The sequence below is a fragment of the Brassica napus genome, chromosome C5, assembly GCF_020379485.1.
Source record: "Brassica napus cultivar Da-Ae chromosome C5, Da-Ae, whole genome shotgun sequence".
In the NCBI taxonomy this organism is placed as follows: domain Eukaryota; kingdom Viridiplantae; phylum Streptophyta; class Magnoliopsida; order Brassicales; family Brassicaceae; genus Brassica; species Brassica napus.
In genome coordinates this window covers 13,894,376-13,917,485 of record NC_063448.1, presented here as the reverse complement: position 1 = coordinate 13,917,485, position 23,110 = coordinate 13,894,376, and the positions used below count along the sequence as shown (strand labels likewise).

General features: G+C 38.2%; 1 protein-coding gene and 1 pseudogene across 2 annotated transcripts; both read left to right on the top strand.

Annotated features, from left to right (window-relative positions):
- The first annotated feature begins 11,683 nt into the window (after positions 1–11,683).
- LOC106399377 (zinc finger CCCH domain-containing protein 15 homolog) lies at positions 11,684–12,592 on the top strand. Of its 2 annotated transcripts, none has more exons than XR_002658840.2 (3): positions 11,684–11,938; positions 12,163–12,367; positions 12,463–12,592. XR_002658840.2 is itself a non-coding variant. In XM_013839862.3 (3 exons), the coding sequence occupies exons 1-2, from the start codon at positions 11,843–11,845 to the stop codon at positions 12,295–12,297; spliced, it is 231 nt and encodes a 76-aa protein (XP_013695316.1). In that variant the 5' UTR covers positions 11,684–11,842; the 3' UTR covers positions 12,298–12,320; positions 12,463–12,592. The 2 variants fall into 2 exon arrangements, 1 of the variants encoding a protein (XP_013695316.1); XM_013839862.3 differs by having other exon boundaries at positions 12,163–12,320.
- A 2,507-nt stretch (positions 12,593–15,099) lies between these two features.
- Positions 15,100–18,564, top strand: LOC106398502 (annotated as a pseudogene).
- Positions 18,565–23,110: the final 4,546 nt, after the last annotated feature.

Here is a 23,110-nt window from a genome sequence, read left to right as displayed (position 1 = left end):
ATGAAATAAACATGATTGTGTTGTTGACGACGTACCTCGCTAATTAGCGACATATTCAAATTCATAAAACGATATTAATCCCCAATCCTAGACCGAACCATTCCAAAACTTCAAGCCTTTGCTTGGAAGGTGAATGCGCCACAAAAGATCTGTCATCTTATATGGCAATTAATATCAGGACAGGTTGCTGTAACAAAGAATCTGGTACGCCGCAATATGCGCTGTGACAATTACTGCCCAAGATGTGGAGCACCAGAAGAGACCGTTACTCATGTTATCTTCGAGTGCCCACCGGCCTTACAAGCATGAGAATTATCATCAACGCCGTCGAATTCTGAAATTTTCCCTGTACCAAGTATTTATGCTAATATGGACTACCTTTTTTGGAGAAAGAATGGTATTCTGAAGCCAGATGATGATAGAGATCCTTATCCTTGGATAATTTGGTACATTTGGAAAGCTAGGAATGATAAGCTGTTGAGAGGCATAGACAGAGATCCATTGGAACTAGTTAGGTGTGCAGAGGGTGAGTGTCAAGCTTGGTATAATGCAAGAGACACTGTACCGACTCCACCACATGTACAGACTGATGAAGAAACACAAGCCTTAAGCTTGGGTAATATTTGTATGGTGGATGGTTCATGGACCTCCACAGCTCAGTTTAGTGGAATGGGATGGGTTTGGAAGGATACAATGGGGAAGATACAGCTCATGGGGTCAAGGAACTTGCGGAGAAGAGAGACACCGCTACACTCGGAACTGGAAGCGCTAAAGTGGGCAATGGAGAGTATGATACAACACTCGACCTGTCAGAGGTTTGGGACGGACTGCAAGGACCTGATTGCAATGATAGAACAACCACAAGATTGGCCCAACTTCTCAACTGAGCTGGAAATCATTCAAACTCTTCGGTTATGTTTTTCGGACTTCAAGATCAGTTACTTTCCAAGGACGCAGAATGAGATTGCAGATTCGTTAGCTAGGAATGCACGTTCGTTTCATAGATCCTTATGTTTTATTGGTTTTTCTATTCCGGTCTGGCTTCCCAGACCACCTCAAGTTTGAGTAATAGAATAGCCGTTTGCCGGAAAAAAAAGACCGAACCAGTCCTTCAAAATGATTCGGCCTACGTAAAAAAAGAAAGAAACAATGTGAAAAAAAGGAAAATTTGTTTTTTTAGTCCAAAAAATGATAACTATGTTCTATTAAACTAATCGCATATACTTTATGTTCTATTAGTCTAAATATTTTCAAAATGGCAATACTTCCTTTAATTTCAATTAAAAATTTGAAATTAAAATTAATAAAACAATTGTTAAATATTAACATATAATTTTCAACTAAAATAATTAAAAAAATATATTAAAAATCCCCAAAAAAACCTAGAGTTCGAAGTTTTTTTTTCTCAAAGGGATCGATCGATCCTGTAAGAAACCGTTCGATCCTGATAAATATATCCATAACAACGAAAATATGCGGAACATATGCTAATCAACCAAGCCCAGGTCAATCGACCGTAGAAGCTCGATCCCATTTTGATCGATCGGTCGCTTCTTCGGGATCGATCGATTCTGTGCCCAGGTAAGTCTTCCAAATCGATTTCCGGGTTTTCGTCAGTTAAGTCCGGTTTAATTCCCATTTGATTTGAACCGAATAAACACGAGCTGAACTCTTAAAGCTCGATTTCTAATCAATCAAACCCATTTTTCTCTTCTCCTTGAAGAACAAAGGGGAGAAGAAGATGAGGTGAGAAGAAGTTTCTAAATCGATGTTTTTTTTTAATTTAAAATTGATTTTATAAATCACGATTTTGTTTTTTTTAAAATGATTTAATAAATATAAGGAAACTTAACATTTTCAAATATTCTCTTCCCATATTTTTGGAACTGATTATCCTTATACGTAGAATCTGTATTCTATTATATGTAGAACACAGTAAACATGTTTGAAATTGATTTCTACTACTTTTAGATTATACTAATGTGTTGATTCCGATTTATACATATTTTAGATTTATAGTAATGTGTAGATTTCGGATTCTACAGATTTTAGAATGATAAGTTAAGCGTGAAATGTGTTTTCCAAATATTTTTAGATTACTATTATTTATGTAGATCACGTATTCTAAACATATTAGATTCAATGAAAAATTGGATTACATTTTCTAGTGTATAGAATGTCAATTCTACTTTTTGTAGAACAAAATATGAAATTGTGATTTAAACATTTTTAGAACTGGAAAAAAATACCAATAAGTTGATATAAGTATTTCATGAGTAGTTACTCTTTTTTGATTTTTTTTTGTTTATAAAACTATTCATTTGATTTATTTTGGAAACTACTAAAGAGTATTAGAGGAAAAGATGGTACAAAAAGGAAATTAACCTGATATGACAAAGTTATATTTTTTTGCCTAAAAAGCAATTTTCCAAAAAAAAAACTAGTAAATAATTGGCAAAATACTCCAATATAGTGCATCAATAACGCACGAAGAATTAACCACCTCCATTGAATTTCATATTCATCCAAAACAAATGAAAAAAAAAGAAAAGAAAAACAAGCATATAGAATCTTATTACGTCAAAATTGTCCATTTGATAAAGTTGAGCAATATTTTATTTGTAAAAACGTATTTAACAAAAGGAGACCTAATAGAAAAAGGAAAATGCAGGCGATTTTATTTTGGTAAACTGCCAATAGTGAAACAAAAGGAAATAGATAGGAAAGAGTAAAGGCAGAATGCCAACCAAGACGACTTTTTTTCTCTCCTGAAAAAGGCGATTGTGTGATTGTCGTAACCCTAGATCTGCTGCAAACCATCGGACGGTTTCACGCTGATCCGGCGAGAATCCCCCCCCCCCCCCCCCCTCGTTTTTCTTTATGTTGTTCCCTATGTCCCCCAAGAAGAAGCGTCGCAACGCCCTTCGTGGGTCCTCGAAGATGGCTCGTCTCCAGGCTGCTTCTACGCCTCCAGCTTCTGTTCACTTGTTGAAGAAGAAGTCTCAAATCGCCGGAGCTGAGTGCTCCGTTGCTGAAATCGTCACTGAGGTGGCTATTGAGTCTGTTCTTCCATGTATTTCGGAGGTGGAAGTTACCATTCAGGAGCGTATTTTTTCCGATGTTACGGGCTCCTCTGTTCCTTCGTCGGTGTCCCATTCGATATTGACGGATTCTACTCCCACTACCGGTGAGGAGGTAGGTGTTGATTGTTCAACCCCAAAACATTCTACTTTGGTCCTAAAGGGGGCACCTTCAGGGGAGTAGCTTGAGAAAACAAAGGAGTCGAAGAATTATGCTAGCCTTTTGAAAGATTCAGCTGAGCTAGAGGAGATCGGAACTCCGTCGGAGCACGTTTCAGGATCCCCGTTTGTATTGATTTCAGACGATAATATTGCGGCCGCGAAGGAGGAGTTTAAGGAGTTCATATATGCTAGATTCCATGGAGATTGGCCAGCCATGGGTCGGATTATCGGAGTAGTTAATGCTCTTTGGGCAAGGAATGGTCCGGGAATCTTTGTCCATAACGTGGACGAAGGAGAATTTCTATTGAAGGTCACAAACACCAAAACCAGGGAGTTCCTGCTATCTCGTACATGTTGGAACGTTGCTGGATTTCCTATGTTTGTGGCTCCGTGGTCTCCTGATTTCACTCCGGATGAGGCTCCGTTAACGCAGGCTGTTGTCCCGGTGGAACTCATGAATGTTCTCTATCTTCTATTCAATAAGGAAAGTCTGAGCAGACTGGCTACGAAAGTGGGGAAACCCGTATCTCTGTACCCGGAAACTGAGCATAAAGAAAACTTTAAGGTTGCCAAGTTGTACGTCAAAGTGGATCTTACAAAGCCGCTGCCAAGAAAAATCATCTATGGGTTTTCTAACGGGAAAGAGACAATGATTGAGGTGATTTATCCATGGCTCCCCATGAAATGCGAGTTATGTAAGAAGTTTGGACATCTGCAAGAGAAATGCAAAACGCATAAGGCTAGAAAGAGATCAGTCAGTCCTACTAGTGGAAATAAGTGATAGACCATGGATTTGACCCATTTTTATCCATGGTTTATAAGTGTTTTAACTACTAAATATTATATTATAGAGTCTATTTAGAATATTTATAGGATCAGAAGTGATTTGGAGGAAAATAATGATTTTGGAGCATTTTGAAGATATTTGGAGTAAGCACCCGAGATGACCATCGAGCTCGACCATCGGTCGACATTGAAGAGGAAGAATCGATCGATGTTCACATCTTGACATCGATCGACAGAGAAACGTGCAGAAAGCCCGTTTGGTTTCAGCCAACTTAGAGCCCAAGTCTTCACCAATTTACAAGATTACCCCTGACGAGTTTTAACCTAATTATATAAGTTTTGCCAACATGTTAGGAAAACTGTGCTTTCTTGTTTTATTGTTTTTCACAGAAAAGGTTTCTAGGATCTTTAGTAGATTGGAGAGAAGATCCAAAGTTATTTGTGATTGGAACTCCATTAATATCTATCTATTATTCTAATGCAGTTTTCATACCTTATTGCTGTTATGAATTGATTGGCCATGTCTGAGTAGTTCTCTTGTTAGATTTTAGGGTTTAAATAGGTTATGAGGAATTAGCCCCAACTATAGATTGCTAAGTTGTGATATTAATCTTTAGGATTGTCATTAATGCATAATTCTAGATTGGCTACCTAGAACTTGCCCTAGGATTGTTAGATATAAGCGATAGCTTTCATCTCATCCTGAAACCATTCTAATTGAGCTAAGACTTGCTAGAGTAAGGCGAGAGTTGATCTAGTGAGCTTAGTGAGCATATTAAACCCGTGAATTAACGTTTGACCAATAACGTCGATCGATATTCAAATAGAATAATCGGTCGACGTTTCAAATAGTGCATCGATCGACGATATTCATATAGAATCTTCGATCGACACTGGTCAATAGACGAATCTAGAAAGCGAGACCCAAGTGGTTCGTTTATAAGTGTTGAGCTCTACAATATCATGCATACAACTTGTTAGGCATCTATAGGATTATAATTCCAAATTTTCTAAATAAAAACCATAAGTCTAGCTATTTCCTTTTAAGCACCAAAACCTCAACCAATCAATCGAGCAATTATTTGCTCAACAACTGCAACTTTACATTAAAATCATTAAACCACCTAGCTTAACAATTCTGATTAGATTTATTAGGTTTCCTAGCTCTTAGTGGATTCGATCCCTAAGTACTACAACTGAACCTCTTATTTGAGCGAGTAATTCACTCCTTAGGGTAATTTGAGTGATATCAAATTTGGCATCGTTGCCAGTGAGCTTTGATCACCTTATAGATTTAATCTTGTTTAGTCTAGGTTTCTCCTTAAAACAACTTTCTGACACAAAATATTTTTTCTTGGCTTTTCAAGTACATGTCCAGCAGTACCAGAAGTAACAAGGAAACTCAACTGCTATTCTCATCAGATCCTGCAAGCTTGGAGCGTTCAATCCGCAAAGGAAAACGTTTCTCATCGATCGATAACAAGACAAGTTCATCGATCGATTCTTGTCAACCACCGTCGACCCCGACACCAATATCGTCGACCGACACTCGCTTTCCACCATCGACCGAAGACACTCTTCCGTCGACCGACACCTTCCATCCGATATCGATCGACACTTCAGTCCGAACATCGATCGATACTGAGCCGCGAGACATGGTTGCGACTTTGATACTTGTACGTGATGATAAGAGAGACATGTATGACCAGGAGGGTCATCTGGGTAATGCAACATGTCAGAGGATAGACGCTCAGGGGGCTGTAATCCATGAGCCTGATACTGATGCTGCATGCACTGCTCAACCTGTAGATGAGGCTGCTTGACCCAGAACGTCGGCTGATTACAACCGTCCAGATCAATTCTACACCAACAGATCAGTCATTCATCCTCCAACTATTCAGAGGGGGAATTTCGAGTTGAAGCCGCAATACTACACACTCGTGGGACAGACAATCTACTATGGGTTATCTCAAGAGCATCCTCTAGACCATCTGGAGAGGTTCGAGGATCTTATATCTACTTTTAAAGTCGAGGGAGTCTCTGAAGACTACCTCCTATGCAAGCTCTTCAAGTACTCACTTGCTGGAGATACTTCGCACTGGCTTAAGCAGTTACCACTAGGATCTCTCACATCCTGGAGCGACATCAAGAATGCATTCTTATACAACTTCTTTGATGAGGCGCATGCTGAAGACTTGAGGAGCAAGATTTCTAGATTCACTCAGGAGCCTGCAGAATCATTCAGAAGCTCATGGATCATATTGAAGTCTTATCAGAGAGACTGTCCACACCATGGATTCAATGAAGTACAACTGCTCAGTACTTTCTACAGAGGCATCGCGGTGCAATATCAGATGGCTTTTGATGCCTCCAGCAATGAGAACTTCAACACCAGGAATCCAGAGGAGGCTGTGAAAGTTATTAAGAACTTAGCATCCAGTAGTAGTACCAAGAACACTGATTTTGAGAGAAAGAGATCTGCATCCATTCTTGGGAATGACCAGATGGATGAAGTGAAGGCAAAGCTGGACAGTGTACACAAGCTTCTCAGGAAGCAGGTCTACTTGGTTGAGGATGCAGAGGCTGTAGACACAAAGGGTAGAGCAGAGGAAGAAGAAGATGTGAACTTCATCAGTAGAACTGGATTCCAGGGTTCTGGAAACCAGAGTAGAAAAAGAAACTCCTATGGAAATATGGGTAATTTCAACCAGAATTCGCAGCACCAGAAACCCTACATCAACAACATGGGTTATGTAAACTCCTACTACCAGAAGCCACCACCACCTACTCAAGAGACTAAGATTGAAGACATGATTGACAAAGTTCTTGAGGGATAGCAGCACATGACGGTGGACTTCAATTGGAAGATTGACTTTGTCTACACCAACCTGAACACAAAGTTTGAGACTTTGAGCACTCATGTGAAGAAGCTGGAGATGCTGGTTGTTTAGACATGAGAAGCTATTAAGAGGCAAGAAGTCTTAACAAGAGGGGTAGGGGATGATGTGATGAAGCACCACGTGAATGCCATCATAGATGATGATTACTGGCAAGTGGTGAAGCAGGAGAAGCTGCAAGAAGGATATTTCGAAGTAGAAAGCTCGATGAGTTTTGGCGGATCGCATTGGTGTCGATCGACACCAGACTTCGAACATAGATCGACGGACTTCAATCAAAATAGATCGACAGGCTCTCTAGAGCATCGATCGATGACACCTACGGAGTCGACCGCATCTTGAAATGCCATGAGGATCATGACTCACGGGGAGTTCGCAGCAAGATACCCACATCCGCCCAGCCCTGTTTATATAAAAATTGATCGACATTCTGATACTCCTGTCGATCGACAGAAAGAGACCGCCATCGATCAACAACCTCCAGCGCCCATCGATCGACGAGCACCTCTTACATACTGAGTGCAGATACCAAAGATAGACGTTGCACGTCTCAATGCACTCAGGCCACAACCCAAACCTTCAGGTAACCCACCAGAGGCTATCAGGACACCTTCAGATGATGCAGCAGATCCTATGGAAATTGATAGGGTTCCTATGGGAAGAACCCTGAGGAAAAGAAAGGAAAAAGTGGCGAAACATCTGAAGAGCGGAGCTAATGAAAAGGAAAGAGAAAGTTTCCAAAAGAGAGTCTTCAGGATTCCTTTAGAAAATCCATTCGAGGAGGCTTATTTTACCCACATATTGTGGATGTTCTTCAGAGAAACCAGAGAGACCGAAGAGGACATTAGGAGAATATTCGGTGAAGCTAGAGAAAAGATGAATAAGAGGATTACACTGAAGAAGAAAACTGATCCTGAGAAATTTGCAATACCATGTACGGTGAAGGGTATTAAATTCCCACATGCCTTGTGCGACACAGGAGCATCAGTCAGCATCCTACCTAGGGTTATGGCAGACCATCTGGGTCTGCAGGTGGAGCCTTCCAAGGAATTATTCACTTTTGTAGATTGTTCTCAGAGGAGCTCAGGAGGAATTGTGAGAGACCTAGAGGTGCAGATTGCTAATGCCCTAGTTCCAGTTGATCCATGTCTTGGATATCAAGCTAAACTGAAACTCTTCTCTACTCCTTGGGAGAGCTTTCTTGTCGACAGTAGGAGCAGTGTGCAACTTACAAACCAACTAGTTGTGCCTGACACTCATAGATCCTTAATGATCCATGACTCATCGCAGCATGCCACTGTGGAGCTGAGTACGAGACAGAATACTCGGCGTCAATCGAAACTAACACAGCCACATCGATCGACAGTGCCCACCAGAAATCGACCGACACACCCAAAGAAGAATCGGTCGACAATAGTCCAGAAGATTGGGAGAACGACTACTACAACCCCACTATGGCAGCACACCGGACACACCATGCATACAGAAGAGTACGATGAAGATTATGAGGAGGAACGAGCTACAGAGTACAGAGCCATTCTTGATGAGGAAGATAGACTTCTCCACCATTCCTCTTGGAAAAGGAATGCACCGTCGATCGACAGAACAGTCTCAACATCGATCGACACTCATCCTCATCAGACAAGCCGAAAACGAGCATCGACCGACATTGCCTACTAGCCATCGATCGACACTGAAGTCGACCGTGTACGAGAAGGAGACTACTCGATTGGCAGTTGGGCAGATGATCACTATCACGAAAGCTATGCAGTAGAAATGGAAATTCATGAGCCAGGAGTAAATGAACCTCATGAAGGTTTCACATATGAGGAACTTCTCAACATGGAAAGACGTGATGAAGCAGATCAACAGCGAGCAGAAGCTACTGGGGAAAGAACACGTTTCAGTCATTCTATCGACAAAGCCAACCTCCCGTCGATCGACGAAAAATCTCCATCATCGATCGACATCCGTCCGAAACCATCATCCAATGTAAGAAAAAACCCTAATTATGATAACCAGTATCTAACACAGAATGAATTTGGTATTTTCAGGGACCCAGATGGCTATGCAAGAGCAATAGATGGACATGCACTGCAAGTATCCATAGAGGACATTGCAGACATTCTTCAGATGGCAAATAGAGCAGATAATCTCTTCGTGCAACAACACACCGTCCCAACACATCAGAAGAGGGTTACAAAAGATTTCTATGACACAGCTGGGGGCATAGACAATCGCTTAAAGCAGAAGTATAGACACCCTACTCGACCGTCGATCGACGATGACGTCCCTCCATGGCAGATGAGCCTTTGACCTTTTTGGAACTAGGAAATTATACTGGGAAGAGAAGGATGAGTATGAAGTCTACAGAGATGATAAGGGATGTGCAAGAGATGTGGATGGACACATCATCAATGTGTCCAATGATGATATCAGAAAGCTAATGGAAAGTGCTTCGAGAGATGAGCACATCTACATATGTCTTCCAGAACATGCTAGCTCATTCACACAGACTAAGCTGGTACCAGAGATCTACACCAAGGACGAGATCAATGAGATGTTCTATGGAGTCTGTGGAGCCCAAGAAAAGAATGAAGGTGATTTACAGATGAAGCTTGATGGTGTTTACTATCCACTGAACGATAGCATAAGTTGGTTGACTACATGCATGGAGGAGATGAGGCAAGACATAGCAAAAATTCAGCATGCGGCCGACAAACATCGACCAGCATCGATCGACAGACACTACTCAACATCGATCGACGAGGATCCAAAAAACTCACACCGGATGAAGTCTCTACCATATTTTCACACCAGAGAAGAAATTGATCTGTTAGTAGAAGATATCTACAGAACTCTGGAAACTACAAAAGACAGGCTTGATAGGAGATGTGATGACATCTATTTCCCAATGGACCTTACCATGAGTGCTTTGACTTCCAAGATAGAAGCAATACAAAGGGAATTAGTGGAGATTCAGAGTTACATTGCCCGTCGACCAGAAGCATCAGCATCGATCGACAGACGCAACAACAAATCGACCGACATTCAGAGACATACATCGGTCGACGAAGCTCCAAACCGAGGAAGGCTAGTACCAAAGGTGACATCAGACGTGTCTGATACACACAACCATGGAGAGGAGATCTCAGCTGACACTTACGCCACACTCGGAAGACATCAGTTCAACCTTGAAAGTCTTGGAGATCGATCGCAGAAGATGGAAAACACAACTGCAACAATGAAGGAAAGATGGCGCATAGGAGATGAAGCGATGCGAGACTTCACTGGTACATGGTTCAACAAGCGCAAAGAAGAGATGGACACTTATTTTCCAGCAAGTTCCACCTTTCCACATTACTAGCCAAATCACATCCAAAGTCAAGCTAAATGACTATAACAAATTTTGTGATTCATGGTTTAAAATTTTTGTTATGACATGATACAAATGATTTAAAAATTATATAAGTCGAAAGTCTCATTTAGTAAGTATTAAGATTAAAAGATATATATATATATATATATATATATATATATATATATTATTTTAAATTAAATTATATGCCATATAAAAAATACATAAATATCTTAATTTTGAAATTTAATTTGAACAATTGTTTTTGATAATAAATTTGAAAAAATATTTATAACTTAATTTTTAAAAATATTGTAAATTACTTAAACTATTAATCCTACAGTAAAAAATTTGTTATCAGTAATTTAAATTTTTTGTTGTAACAGATACAAATGATAAAAAAATATATGAGTAGAAAGCATCATTTAATAAATATTAATATTAAAATATACTACATATATGTTACTATCATTTAAATTTAATTATATACTATATTAAATAGAAAAAAATATTTTTTGGATTAATAAAATTTATTTATATGTTTGCACCAATTTAATTATATAAGTAATAGTTATTGAATTTTTAATTATTCAATATATATTTATTATTTTATAATATATTAGAAAAATATAATACATAAAATAATTTATATATATATAATGTTCATCTCGCGCAAGGCGCGGATCTTAGCCTAGTTGTAAAAGAAAAGCATTGGTATGAATTTAACATGGGCAATTTTTTCAAATAGCCATTTTTAAACTTTTATCACAAAAATAGCCCTCAAAAAATAAAATGACCAAAATAGTCCTGTTTTGTTTTGAAAATTTTAATATTTATTTTTTATTTTTTGAAATTTGAAGTCATCCCAAAACCTATTCCTTTACTCTAAACCTCAAATCAACTCAAGATTAATTAACCCAAAAAATATAAATGCATATTTTATCTTTTAATAAAACTTCTTGGTCATTGTCGTTATTTTTGTGAAAATAAATTGAAAAAGATTATCCAAGTGAACTTCCCATTTAACATTTACACAAAAAAAAAAAAAAAAAACTGCCAAGAGTGCATGGTGTTGGTCGGAGTCGAACAAAGTTTTTTTCTCACCAAACTATTAAATTTGGGTCTCTCAGTAAATGAATTACTCTACTGATCCAGTTTCAAAAGAAAACAAGATATGGGTTGGGCCTTAAGATTTATTCTATAGTTTTTAACAAATATGTTTTCGGCCTAGTTATATGAAAACTACCAAACCAAATTGATTTAGACCAATTTATTGAGTTGAACAGAGTTTCAATAGAAAATTTGAAAACGTACATTAATTAACTGAGATAACCCGACTAAATCGAAGAATATTTTCTGGTTAATTGGGATAAGAATTTTCAAGAACTAAACTAATCGGAAAGAAAAACGATCGGTTGGATTGGTTTAACCGAAAATCCCAGCTCCCCAGGACAGTTAATACGTTGTCGTTTGAAAAACAATACTTTGGGAGAGTCCACGAAAGAAAAATAGATCAAGAGAGAGATTGTTTGTGTGTGTTGGGGAAAAGATAAGAAAGAATGGGAGCAGAAGATGGAGAGATTCGTCAAGGCAGCGATCAAACTACACAGGTCGCAATTTCGAGAGACCAATTCCTCGCGTGGAAGCGCCAAAAGGTATCTATCATCGTACTGAATAATTTATAAGTACGAAGAACCCTAGTTTTGTATTTTCAGCAGATGTCTACCTTTTTCTTTGGAATTGAGCATTCGGACATCGCGTTGAAACATGGGTTAATATGTAATTAGGCATCTGTTATTGGAGAATTGATTGTGATTCTCGTGGTGGGGTCATTGTATATTACAAAACATCTCTGACTTTGCGGCGTTTCTCTTGTAAGGACGCTGAATCATCAGCTAAACAAGCTGAAGCAGCTAGGAAACGCGAAGAGGACATAGCAGCAGGCCGTGTCCCTATGAATGGCCGAGAGCTTTTCTTGCACCAGCCTTGGGTTTTCGACGACACTCACCTCTAGATTCTTCTGGTGACTCCGGTTAGGTACACGATTTGTTCCATCATGCAGACACCATTTTTAATTCTCATTGGTACTACTATTGCATCTGATGGTTTCACTAATCTTTCTAAACTAAATATATATGCCTACTATATTGTCTCTGACATTATATATTTTGTGTTGCAGGTGATTCAAACAAGATCAGTGGAAGATCAGTGATCCAACTCTGTTTCTCTTGTGTTTTTGTACTTATTTTTCCATGTTGTTTCAGTTAGTTGGATATTGCGACTGTTTATTATTTTGGAGATTTTGATCATATTTGCATTTATGGTTGCTAACAAAGTCCTAACGATCCTTGACGAGGTTAGATGTATACATTAAATTTGACTCAAATATGAACAATGCTAAACTAAACTTGATATTATTTCATTGTGATAAGATGCCTCCAAAATAATAGATATCACTAATGTAAACCATGTCTTCGTCCAAGTATTTTTTTTTTTTTTTTTTTTGAGGAAACAAGAAGAAAGCTTCATGTGAGAGGCTTAAGAAGGAGTGGGAGAACTTAGTCAAACACTCTATTCTTAGTTCCTCCCAAATAGCCTTATTATACGTATCTTCTTCCACCTTCCGTATATTAACAATATAATCTGTCAGCCCGTTTCTTTTTTTTGGAAGTTTTGGAGATTACTGATCAGACAACTTCGATTTTGATGAAGAGAAACCCCTACTTGTTTCTTCAATATGGGTCGTGTGAAACTGGAGATCAAGAGAATCGAGAACACAACGAAACCGATAAGTTACCTTCTCAAAACGTAGAAATGGTTTCATCAAGAAAGCTTATGAACTGTCGATTCTTTGTGACATCGGCCTTGCTCTTATCATGTTCTCTCCTTCTGTTCGTCTTATACTCTTTTCTGTCAAAACTCGGTATATATTGTCATTTACGCCTTTTGGTCCATGAACATTATCATATTGTTATATTGCTTTCTTGGGTCTGGATACATACATTTTCATTCTATCATCAATTTAACAATATGGTCCATATACTTGGATTATCAAAATGTGATATATATTTTTATTTATGATAAAAGTTATTATGTTACTACTACTGACTACTGACTACTGGACTGGTTAAAGATTATCATAAGGATACAATCTCACCTAGATGTGCAATGAAGATTGACATATTCAAAGTGTTTGATTCTGTCCAATGGCCATTCCTCCTCGATACTTTCTCGGCTCTCAACCTGCCAAAGAAATTCATACACTGTATCCGCCTGTGTGTAACAACTCCATCTTTCTCTCTCCAAGTTAATGGATAAGTAGATATATTTTTTTGTAATCTGCATGAATGTACTTTCAAAGATGCTGGATGTGGCAGCAGAGAAGAGACAAACTGGACATCACCCAAAATGCAAGAATATTTGGCTCACACACTTGTGTTTTGCTGATGACTTAATGGTGTTTGCAGATGGTACAAAGAGGTCCATAAAAGGCATACTCACAGTATTTAAAGAGTTCGCAAAAGGATCTGGCTTGAATATAAGCTTCGAGAAATCAACATTATTCTTGGCAGGAGTAGAAGAAGAGTCTACTGCAGATATCTTAACCCACTTCTTTTTGACTCAGGTGAACCTGACAGTAAAATATCTTGGTCTGCCTCTGTTAACAAAGCGGATGACAATTACTGAGTATATGCCTCTACTGGAGAAGATAAAGGAACGAATAGCCTCGTAGACGAATAGATTCCTCAGCTATACAGGAAGACTGCAATTAATCAATTCAGTGATAATGAGTTGCCAATTTCTGGTTATCTGCCTTCCGTCTACCGAGCAAATGTTTAGAGGAGATTGAAAAGTTATGCTCGAATTTTCTATCGTCCGGACCTGAACTCAAAGAGAAGAAAGCTAAGGTTAGTTGGAAAGAACTCTGCACCTTAAAGTCAGAGGGAGGATTAGGGCTACGACCTTTCAAAGAAACTAACACTGTTGTATGTTGTGTGAAGCTCATCTGGTGAATTCTTTCAGAAAGGAAGTCTTTATGGGTGAACTGGATAAAAGTTTATCTGATAAGGAAATGATCTCTCTGGCCAGTTAAGAATACAGGTTGTGGTTCATGGATGTGGCGAAAAATACTGAAACATAGAGCTCTAGCCAAACGGTTTTATAAAGTAGAAGTAAAGAGTGGTGTCAATACATCTTTCTGGTGGATTTGCTGGGTACCAGAGAGGGTACATTGATCTTGTAATAAGTGAACATGCTACGGTGGAAAAAGTTATCAGAAACATCGTGTTGGAAAGGATAAGCACAAACTCTATAGAGAGATTGTGAAGATAAGCACAAACGAAAGTTCTCTTCCAAACGAACATGGATTCAAGTTCGTGAGACTCAACCCTCTTGCGTTTGGACCAGAGGTGTGTGGTTACACATTCAACACCAAAGTTCTCCTTTATAACATGGTTGGCCATAAAGGAGAGACTAGCGACAGGAGACATAATGCTCAAGTGGAACAGCACCATCAACCCTGAGTGTGTTATGCAAAAATCAGTTTGAAACAAAGGAGCACATATTTTTCACTCGTCCTCATTTCTCCAGGATATGGGAAGCGCTAGCAAAAGGACTTCTTGCTGAACTATATATGTGTGTGATTGGGATGAATTGATTCTCCGCATTGCAGATACCAAGCTTGACAGAATAAAGAGTTTTGTGCTAAGATACATTTTTCAAGTAACACTTTATGATTTGGCGAGAGAGGAATAATAGAAGACATGGTGAGCCATACTCCTGTCATATGAGGCTTATCAAGATCCTTGATAAAACAATGGGGAACAGACTATCTTCCTTTCGAAAGTATGATGAGGGTCTTAAGGTATGGTTCTCTACCAGACAATGAGTATCAAGAAAGCAAGAAAAAAATAAAGCGAGAAAAAAAGAAATTGCTTAGCTAAATGATTTTTTCAACAATTTCTTTCATTCTTTAAAAGCTCTATAGATGTAGCATTAGATGCAAAACAGTTTTTTTTTGTCTTGAATATAATTTAACATTCATTCAAAAAAAAGTTATTATGTGACAGATCTACTAAGGATTTTGCAGCACCTCAGAGCTGAAAATGACATCGCTCTTCAAGTCACCAAGTCCGAATTTTTCTTTCTGTTTTATCTTTGTAATTTATTTTAAAATTTTATATTGGTCACCAACATACAAACATCTCTTCGAACAAATCTAACTGTGCAGTCAACTTTTTTATTTTTCTATATAATTACTTGGAAAAAGCCATGCACACCTATCAACTCTGACGTCGAGGTGATTAATCTTTAAGTTCTTCAACGATAAATTAGAACATATATGGACATATTTCTCTCTACGTAGTTTAACCGCTTAATTTCTTTTCTAATCGGAAAATTACTTTTAGGAACTTGAGCAAGAAGTTTGTAGATTACAACAACAACTCCAAATGGCGGAGGAAGAACTAAGGTTTTTGTTTGAAAAAACATGTTGCGTGTTACTATGTAAGATGTTTATTGGAATAATGCTCACTTTGTGTAATCTAATATGAGCAGGAGATACGAACCGGATCCAGTAAGATTCACTAGCATGGAAGATTATGAAGTTTGTGAGAAGCAACTTCTCGACACTTTAACGCATGTTGTCCAACGAAGTTAGCATCTCTTAAGCAGCCATTTATCTCCATATGAAGCATCTACTATGCAACAAAGCATAGCATGTCATTTTGCGAACGGCGTCGTTGAAGGTTGGTTGCCTGAAAATGAGCACAATCAATCCCATTTGTTTGATGCATCCGCCAATTCTAATCAACTCAGGTATTCATCGCTTTCTAAGCTTCCTCAAGTATTTATTTTCTTTCAATTCAATATATTTACATTTAGTACATTTTCTTCATAAAAGAATGTATTCAATATTTTACAACTGGCAGAGAATTATCATTGCCCATGTATGAACCATTGTTGCAAGCTCAAGTTCTAACCAAAACAACATGAGTGAGTACCACGTGACGAACGACAACGGTGAAATGTTCCCTGAGTGGGAGCAGGCGTTTCAACATCGGCCTTGTTCGCTTCTATGAACCAGGTCTTCTATATATTTTGAATTTTTGTTTATTATTTACACTAAATAGTGGTAATATCGGTAACATTAACGTGTTGGTCAATGCCTGCATGGAGGTATGGGACCCAGCATAAAGGAGAGGATACTATAGAACCTTGAAGAACAAAGTAAAAGATACTGAAATAATACTTGTACTTAACCTTTCTCTATCGTTTTACATTTACATATATAGAGACTAAGAAAAAGATCTAGAGCTAGACACAGCTCACCAGCCATATCTACCCAGCTGGAAAGATTACATCAAAGCTCAGATAAATACAAAAGAGCTTCAAAGTTGTTGCGGAGGAGAGGATACGCATTTACCGTACTTGCCACGTTAGCAGTTCTGTAACTTGACCGTTTGGAGTTATGATCCGAGGATGATGTTGTGAGGTGGGCCTGATTTGATGTAGAGGTCTCTAGGCCCACTTGTGTATTTTATCTCTCATTCTCCCTCAAACTTGAGGTAGGGATTCTCCAACTCCAAGTTTGTGTCACAAGTCAAGGAAGGCTCGGCGAGGTAAGGACTTGGTAAAGATGCCTGCAACCGCAGAGCTGCCGGAATGTGTCTTGTCTCAACGATACCAAGTGCCACTTGTTCCCGTATGTAGTGGTAGTTTGTATCAAAGTGCTTTAAACGCTTGTGTAGCGCTGGATTTTCACTGAGGTAAACCGCTGATAGATTATCATATAGCATGAGAGTTGCTTCAGGTTGCGGAATTCCAATGTCTCGGAGAAGAAAGGAAAGCCATGTTATTTCCTGAGCCTATTCTGCCTCAGTAGAGGACCCGGACACGGTAGGATGGCGTTTTGCCGACCAAGAGATGAGATTCGGTCCAAGGAGAGTGCAGAAACCTGTTGTTGAGCGTCTTATTTCTTTACAGCCAGCCCAATCGCTATCATAGAAGGCAGAGAGTTGAACCGTCTTGTCTTCTCTGATATGAAAACTCCACTGCATTGTTCCCTTGATGTATATCATTATCCTCTTGAGTAGCTTGAAGTCAGCCACAGTTGGTGAATGCATACGCTGACAAACCACATTAACTGCATACTGTATGTATGATCGAGTTATTGTTAAGTATTGTAGCTTCTCTGCAAGACTTCTGTAGTATGTAGGTTCTAAGAATCTTGGAGAGTCTCCTTCATCTAGACGAACAAGCAGAGGGGTTGGCATTGGGTTACATTCTGACATGGAGGCTTGATGGAGAATGTCTTGTGCATAAGCATGTTGATGTAAGAATATTCCTCCTGAGTGTGATTCTATTTCAAGGCCAACGAAGTAGTGTGGTGTTCCAAGATTCTTCATAGCAAACCTCTCTTTCAACGCTGTTAGTAGACTTTTCAAAAGATCTTCATCACTCCCCGTTAGTAATATATCATCGACATAAAGTAAAAGTATCAATGTCTTGTTGTGGTTGTGATATGTGAAGAGAGATGGATCAGACTGACTGCATGAGAACCCAAATTCTATCAGGAAGCCGCTGAAAGTGTCAAACCAAGCCTTTAGAGCTTGTTTAAGACCGTATAAAGTCTTTGTGAGTTTAAAGACATGATCTGGTCTCTCTGGATCAACGAATCCAGCTGGTTGTAACATATATATTGGTTCTATCAGCTCACCATGCAGAAATGCGCTTGTAACATCAAGTTGCCATAGGGATCAATCTTTGGCTTTGATACCATATAGAACTTTGAAGAATAGAGTAAAAGATACAGAAATATTACTTTTGCTTGACCTTTCTCTATCGTTTTACATTTACATATATATAGACTAAAAGAAAGATCTAGAGCTAGACACAACTCACCAGCCTTATCTACCCAGCTAGAAAGGTTACATCACAGCTCAGATAAATACAAAAGAGCTTCAAAGTTGTTGCGGAGGAGAGGATACGCCTTTACCGTACTTGCCACGTTAGCAGTTTGATCTGTAACATGACCGTTTGGAGTTATGATCCGAGGATGATGTTGTGACGTGGGCCTGATTTGATGTAGAGGTCTCTAGGTCCACTTGTGGGTTTTGTCTCTCAGATTCCTGGTCAGCAAAGTGAAATCCCGGCAATGACGAAGATGGAGGCACAACAGGCTAAGCATGAAGTCGTCGAGGACTATGAAACAAGGGTTCCTCAAAGTGCCGTCCTAAAATTTGATGTTTCCTTCCTCAGCTCAGTAGACAATAGCCAATAATGTCAAAAGATGATTCCTGTTATAAAAGTAATGGAAAAATCTATCTTTATTCATAACATAGAGGTTCCTTATATAGGAGAATACACCGTCATAGATAAATGGAAAGATTACAAATCATAATCTCTTGGTTATGAGCCATCCAGAATCTGGTTCATAACACTCCCCCTTGGATGCCATAACCATTTAGAGCTTGTAATGTGCTTTAATGTTGCCTCATTAAAACTTTACCAGGAAAACCCAATTGGAACAAAACCATGATGAAGGAAAAAGAGTACAACACACATTACTCCCCCTTGATTTGGACATTACTGAAGGTTCCTTGGACCTCTCCAATTTTCTGCAATCCGTGGGTGATAAAGATCTTGGGCAGAATATGTTTCGTCCTCGAACATGATAGTTGGTTCTTCTTTACCATCGGCCATGCCACAATCTGATCGAACATATGGAGTCACCGACCTCAAATACACACACACGAAATCTTGGATGATGTTGTTGTGATATGTGTGTACCACCATGTGTAAAACATAACCTGTCTGAAAACAAATCAATAAAACCAAATAACCCCTCTTTGGGCTGGTTAGTATAAAATAAACCAAAATCAAAGGCTTCTTTATCGTCCTTCTTATGGATCAATCAGATAAGTGTCTAAAAAGACTTATGCATCGTCCATCTCAAGACTAAATGGACTTCTTTATCGTCCACCTTTGGGCTGAATGGATCAGTGTCCAAAACAAGTGATCTCACGCTCATGTACTAGATAATGGATGAGACTGGTCCATATTAAATGAGTACCCTTTTCTGTATATACTATTTGATGCACAAGGATTTCATTGTTAATGTACTCAAGCTGTAATCACAAACAAAACTTTGTTTTCCAAGATCTTTCATCTCAAACTCTTTCTTGAGATATTCAACTGTTTGGGAAATTGTATCCAGAGGTTCCTGGGATATTCAGATCATATACTTTGATGATTATCAATATTGTTCTCGAGAACTTACTGTACTTTCAGCTCAATACCCTCTAGTACTTTCATTATCCAGTGGACCATATAAATATACAGTCACTACATCAACTTGCTGCAAGTCTAATTTTCTCTCTTATATAGCCAAACTTATGAGAAATCTAAAAGTAGTTGCATCCACCACATAGGAGTATGTCTCCTCATAATCTATTACTGGTCTTTGTGAGAATCCTTGTGCAACATCAGCTTTATATCTCACGATACCTATTCCTCACAAGACTCATTTATATCCACTGGTTTTAACATTATAAGGCGTCTTAATCATATGGCCAAATACGTCTTTCTTCCTTAAACTATTTAACCCCACGTTTCCATTCAATCCAATCTGTTATACGAGTGCGCACTCTTATATTGACGTGGATTCATGATCCTCGCTTATATTCATAAATTCAAGTGCTACCTTGTATGCAAATAAATCATCTTATGTCGACATTCCTTATTGGTTCCATAATGTTCCAGACATGATATAATCGATTGAGATTCATTATTATCAGGACCTTTAATAATTTGCAGCTTGGCGTCCCAAGCTACATTGTTTGGTACCTGTACCTTAGAGCCGGCCGGCCTTATTTCCATGTCTGGGATGGTTTCCTTAGTAACCTCAGATTTGGATTTTGATTATCATTCTCTGCACCTTTCTTTTATTTACGATGATTATTATCTTTTGGAACCTATTTGGTCTACCACGTTTCATACGTTGTCTACACTCTGTATCAACTTGACTGTGTCTCTTCTTGGACATCAAATTCATTGGTGCTTTACAAGCTGATTTATATATGACTTAATCATTCTTTTACGGGTCAACAAATGTGTCTGGCATTTGATTAGCTAGCTTTGTAAATGTATAATCTTTGGACGTCTATTTCACATTCTTTAGTCTGAGGATCTTACCAAGACATTGATGGTTGATTACATTCTATTTCTTTTACCATTCTTTTACCAGTTTTATTATTTTTTTCTCCTCCTGGTCTTAAAATAATCTGTGTACCTGACCTCAAATATAATCACTCATAGTTGGCTCAAAGTACTTTATTATTGTGGGAGAATCATATCCAACATATATCCTCATCCTCCTTATGAGGTCACATCTTAGTTCTCTGTGGTGGAGCAATTAGTACATAGACAGCACATCCAAATGTCTTATGATGGGGTATGTCTGGCTCTTGACCCGTTAATAATTGTGATAGGGGATATCTATGCTCACTAAATGGCCTGATGCGTATTAACTTAGGTGCATGTAAATTTCGTGTGGCCCAAGCTGTGAATGAGAGTTTTGACCTCATAAGTTATGGTCTATCAATCAGCTATTTGCGTTTTAAAAGATTTCGGCCAAGCCGTTCTTGGTATGGACATGTATCATAGAATTGTCCACACTTACCCTCATGGATATACCATAATCATTTAAACGCTTGGGACATGTATTCACCAGTATTATCTAGACATATAGTCTTTATTTATGAAAAAGAGGCTCGTAGCCGTTTTACTGGCGATGGTCTAATGAGTTTCCCTTGTGTACATGCTACACACGTGAGATTCTTTGGGATAACTCTTCTTATCTTTTAATGTGTGCCTTTTGAATATCAATTTTTGCGTCATGTTTGGACCAGGATGGCCAATCCGGTTGTGCCATAAAGTGTATATTTTTGCAGGCTTTTAGCCTCTATCATATTGATCTATGCATAGTCTAGGTCATTAGAGAATGCAGGTATAGTCTTTAGGACTTATTATGGCCTTGGGCGATTTTATACATATATCTGAAGGAACTTATTATGGCCTTGGGCGATTTTATACATATATCTGAAGGAACTTTTATTTTCCTTCGCCCATTGTTTCAATATGGAAACCATTCATTCTTATATCTTTAAAACTCAATAGGCTGCTCTTGCTCATAGAGCTGGGTGAATATAAGGCATCACTGATTTCTAGATGCATACCCTTAGGCAATAATATATAAGTCTAGTCATAGTCTTCTTTCAGACTCGCGATACCTGCTTTAGTACTTATATTGGCGTTTTTCAGTGTACTCATATAGAAAAATCATTCATTCATTTAATTAAAGCAGACAATATAATAAAAATAAATTCAAGGAGATAAAAATCAGAGAAAGCATACAAGCAAAGCAATCACACAAGTTTGATGTCGAAATCAGATTATTAACATGATTCTTTTAGGCAATCATAAGTCTCATATTTCATAAGATCATCTTGATCATGTACGAAATTATTTTCACCATCTTTATAGACCAAGTGGGTTTCAGGATTCTTCCCTTTCAGACTCTATTTGATAGAGGTCACAAAAATGTTTGGGAGTCCTTCATATCTTAGCCAAATGGTTCCCCATTCCACATCTATGGCACACTGATTTGGTCGAACTTTGTGGTTTAAAGGATATACCACGGCCACTGCCTTGACCATGGCTCAAATTGGGTTGATACCCACGGGCTTTGCCATAGTGATTCCCACGGCCAAATGTGTTATAGTGGCCATGTCCACGTCTTTTCCACCCTCCACGGCCATGACCGTGTGATCTATCATTCTGGACGTGGTTACCTTGCCTTATTGGTATCAGGTAATGGGGTTAATCCATGAGGTCTCAATTCACTGTTTCTCATCAGTAATCCATTATTTTGCCCAACTAGCAATAGACTCATCCACAGACTTATAGTTCTGGATTCTGGGATTGCTCCAATCAAATAGGGCCTTTGGTAATAACATCGTTCTTTGGTGATCATATCTCGATTTTTAACTCTATCCAAAGGTCTAGAAGATTCTCTATAGTCAGATACAGATCTTTGAGACTCTTAATAAGATGATGGCTAATAATTACTATTGCCTTGTATCAATCTTTCTCATTGGCATTATTGCCTTCTAAGATACATTCACCAAGTCTTTTTGACTTTAGGATAATCTTTGTATCCAATGCCCACCGTAAATAATTATCTCCAGAGAGATTTAGGACAGCAAAATCCAGGTTGATTTTCGACATCTCAAATCATATATCACTCAGTATTTAGGTATAATTTTCATGCGGCCTTACTCTTAAAAACAATCAATACGAATTTCAATCTTGTGAGGACAATGAGACTATCAATCTTAAATGCATTTAATCAATCAGTCAATTTCTAGCAAGTCTCAGCAATACTATTTCTATGTGCTCATAATATTATGGTTTATCAAGACTAGCAAAAACGGATTCAATTAATCATGCAATTAGGGTTTAACAATCAATGGATTTTACCAAGACTAGTAAAAAAATTTATTAATCACTCAATCAGTTTCAAGGCTGATTTTAGCAATACTAGAATATAGATTTCAAGCATAAATTTCAATGAATCAGTTTCAAGGTTGATTTTAGCAATACTAGAATATAGATTTCAAGCATGAATTTCAATGAATCAGTTTCAAGGCTGATTGGTATTTAGCATAAACCATGTGTAAATAATTTATCTAGTATCTGAATTTATCAAATCTCAAAAACATATAATCAGATCAATCAATTTAATCGAACTTAGCATACAATCTTAA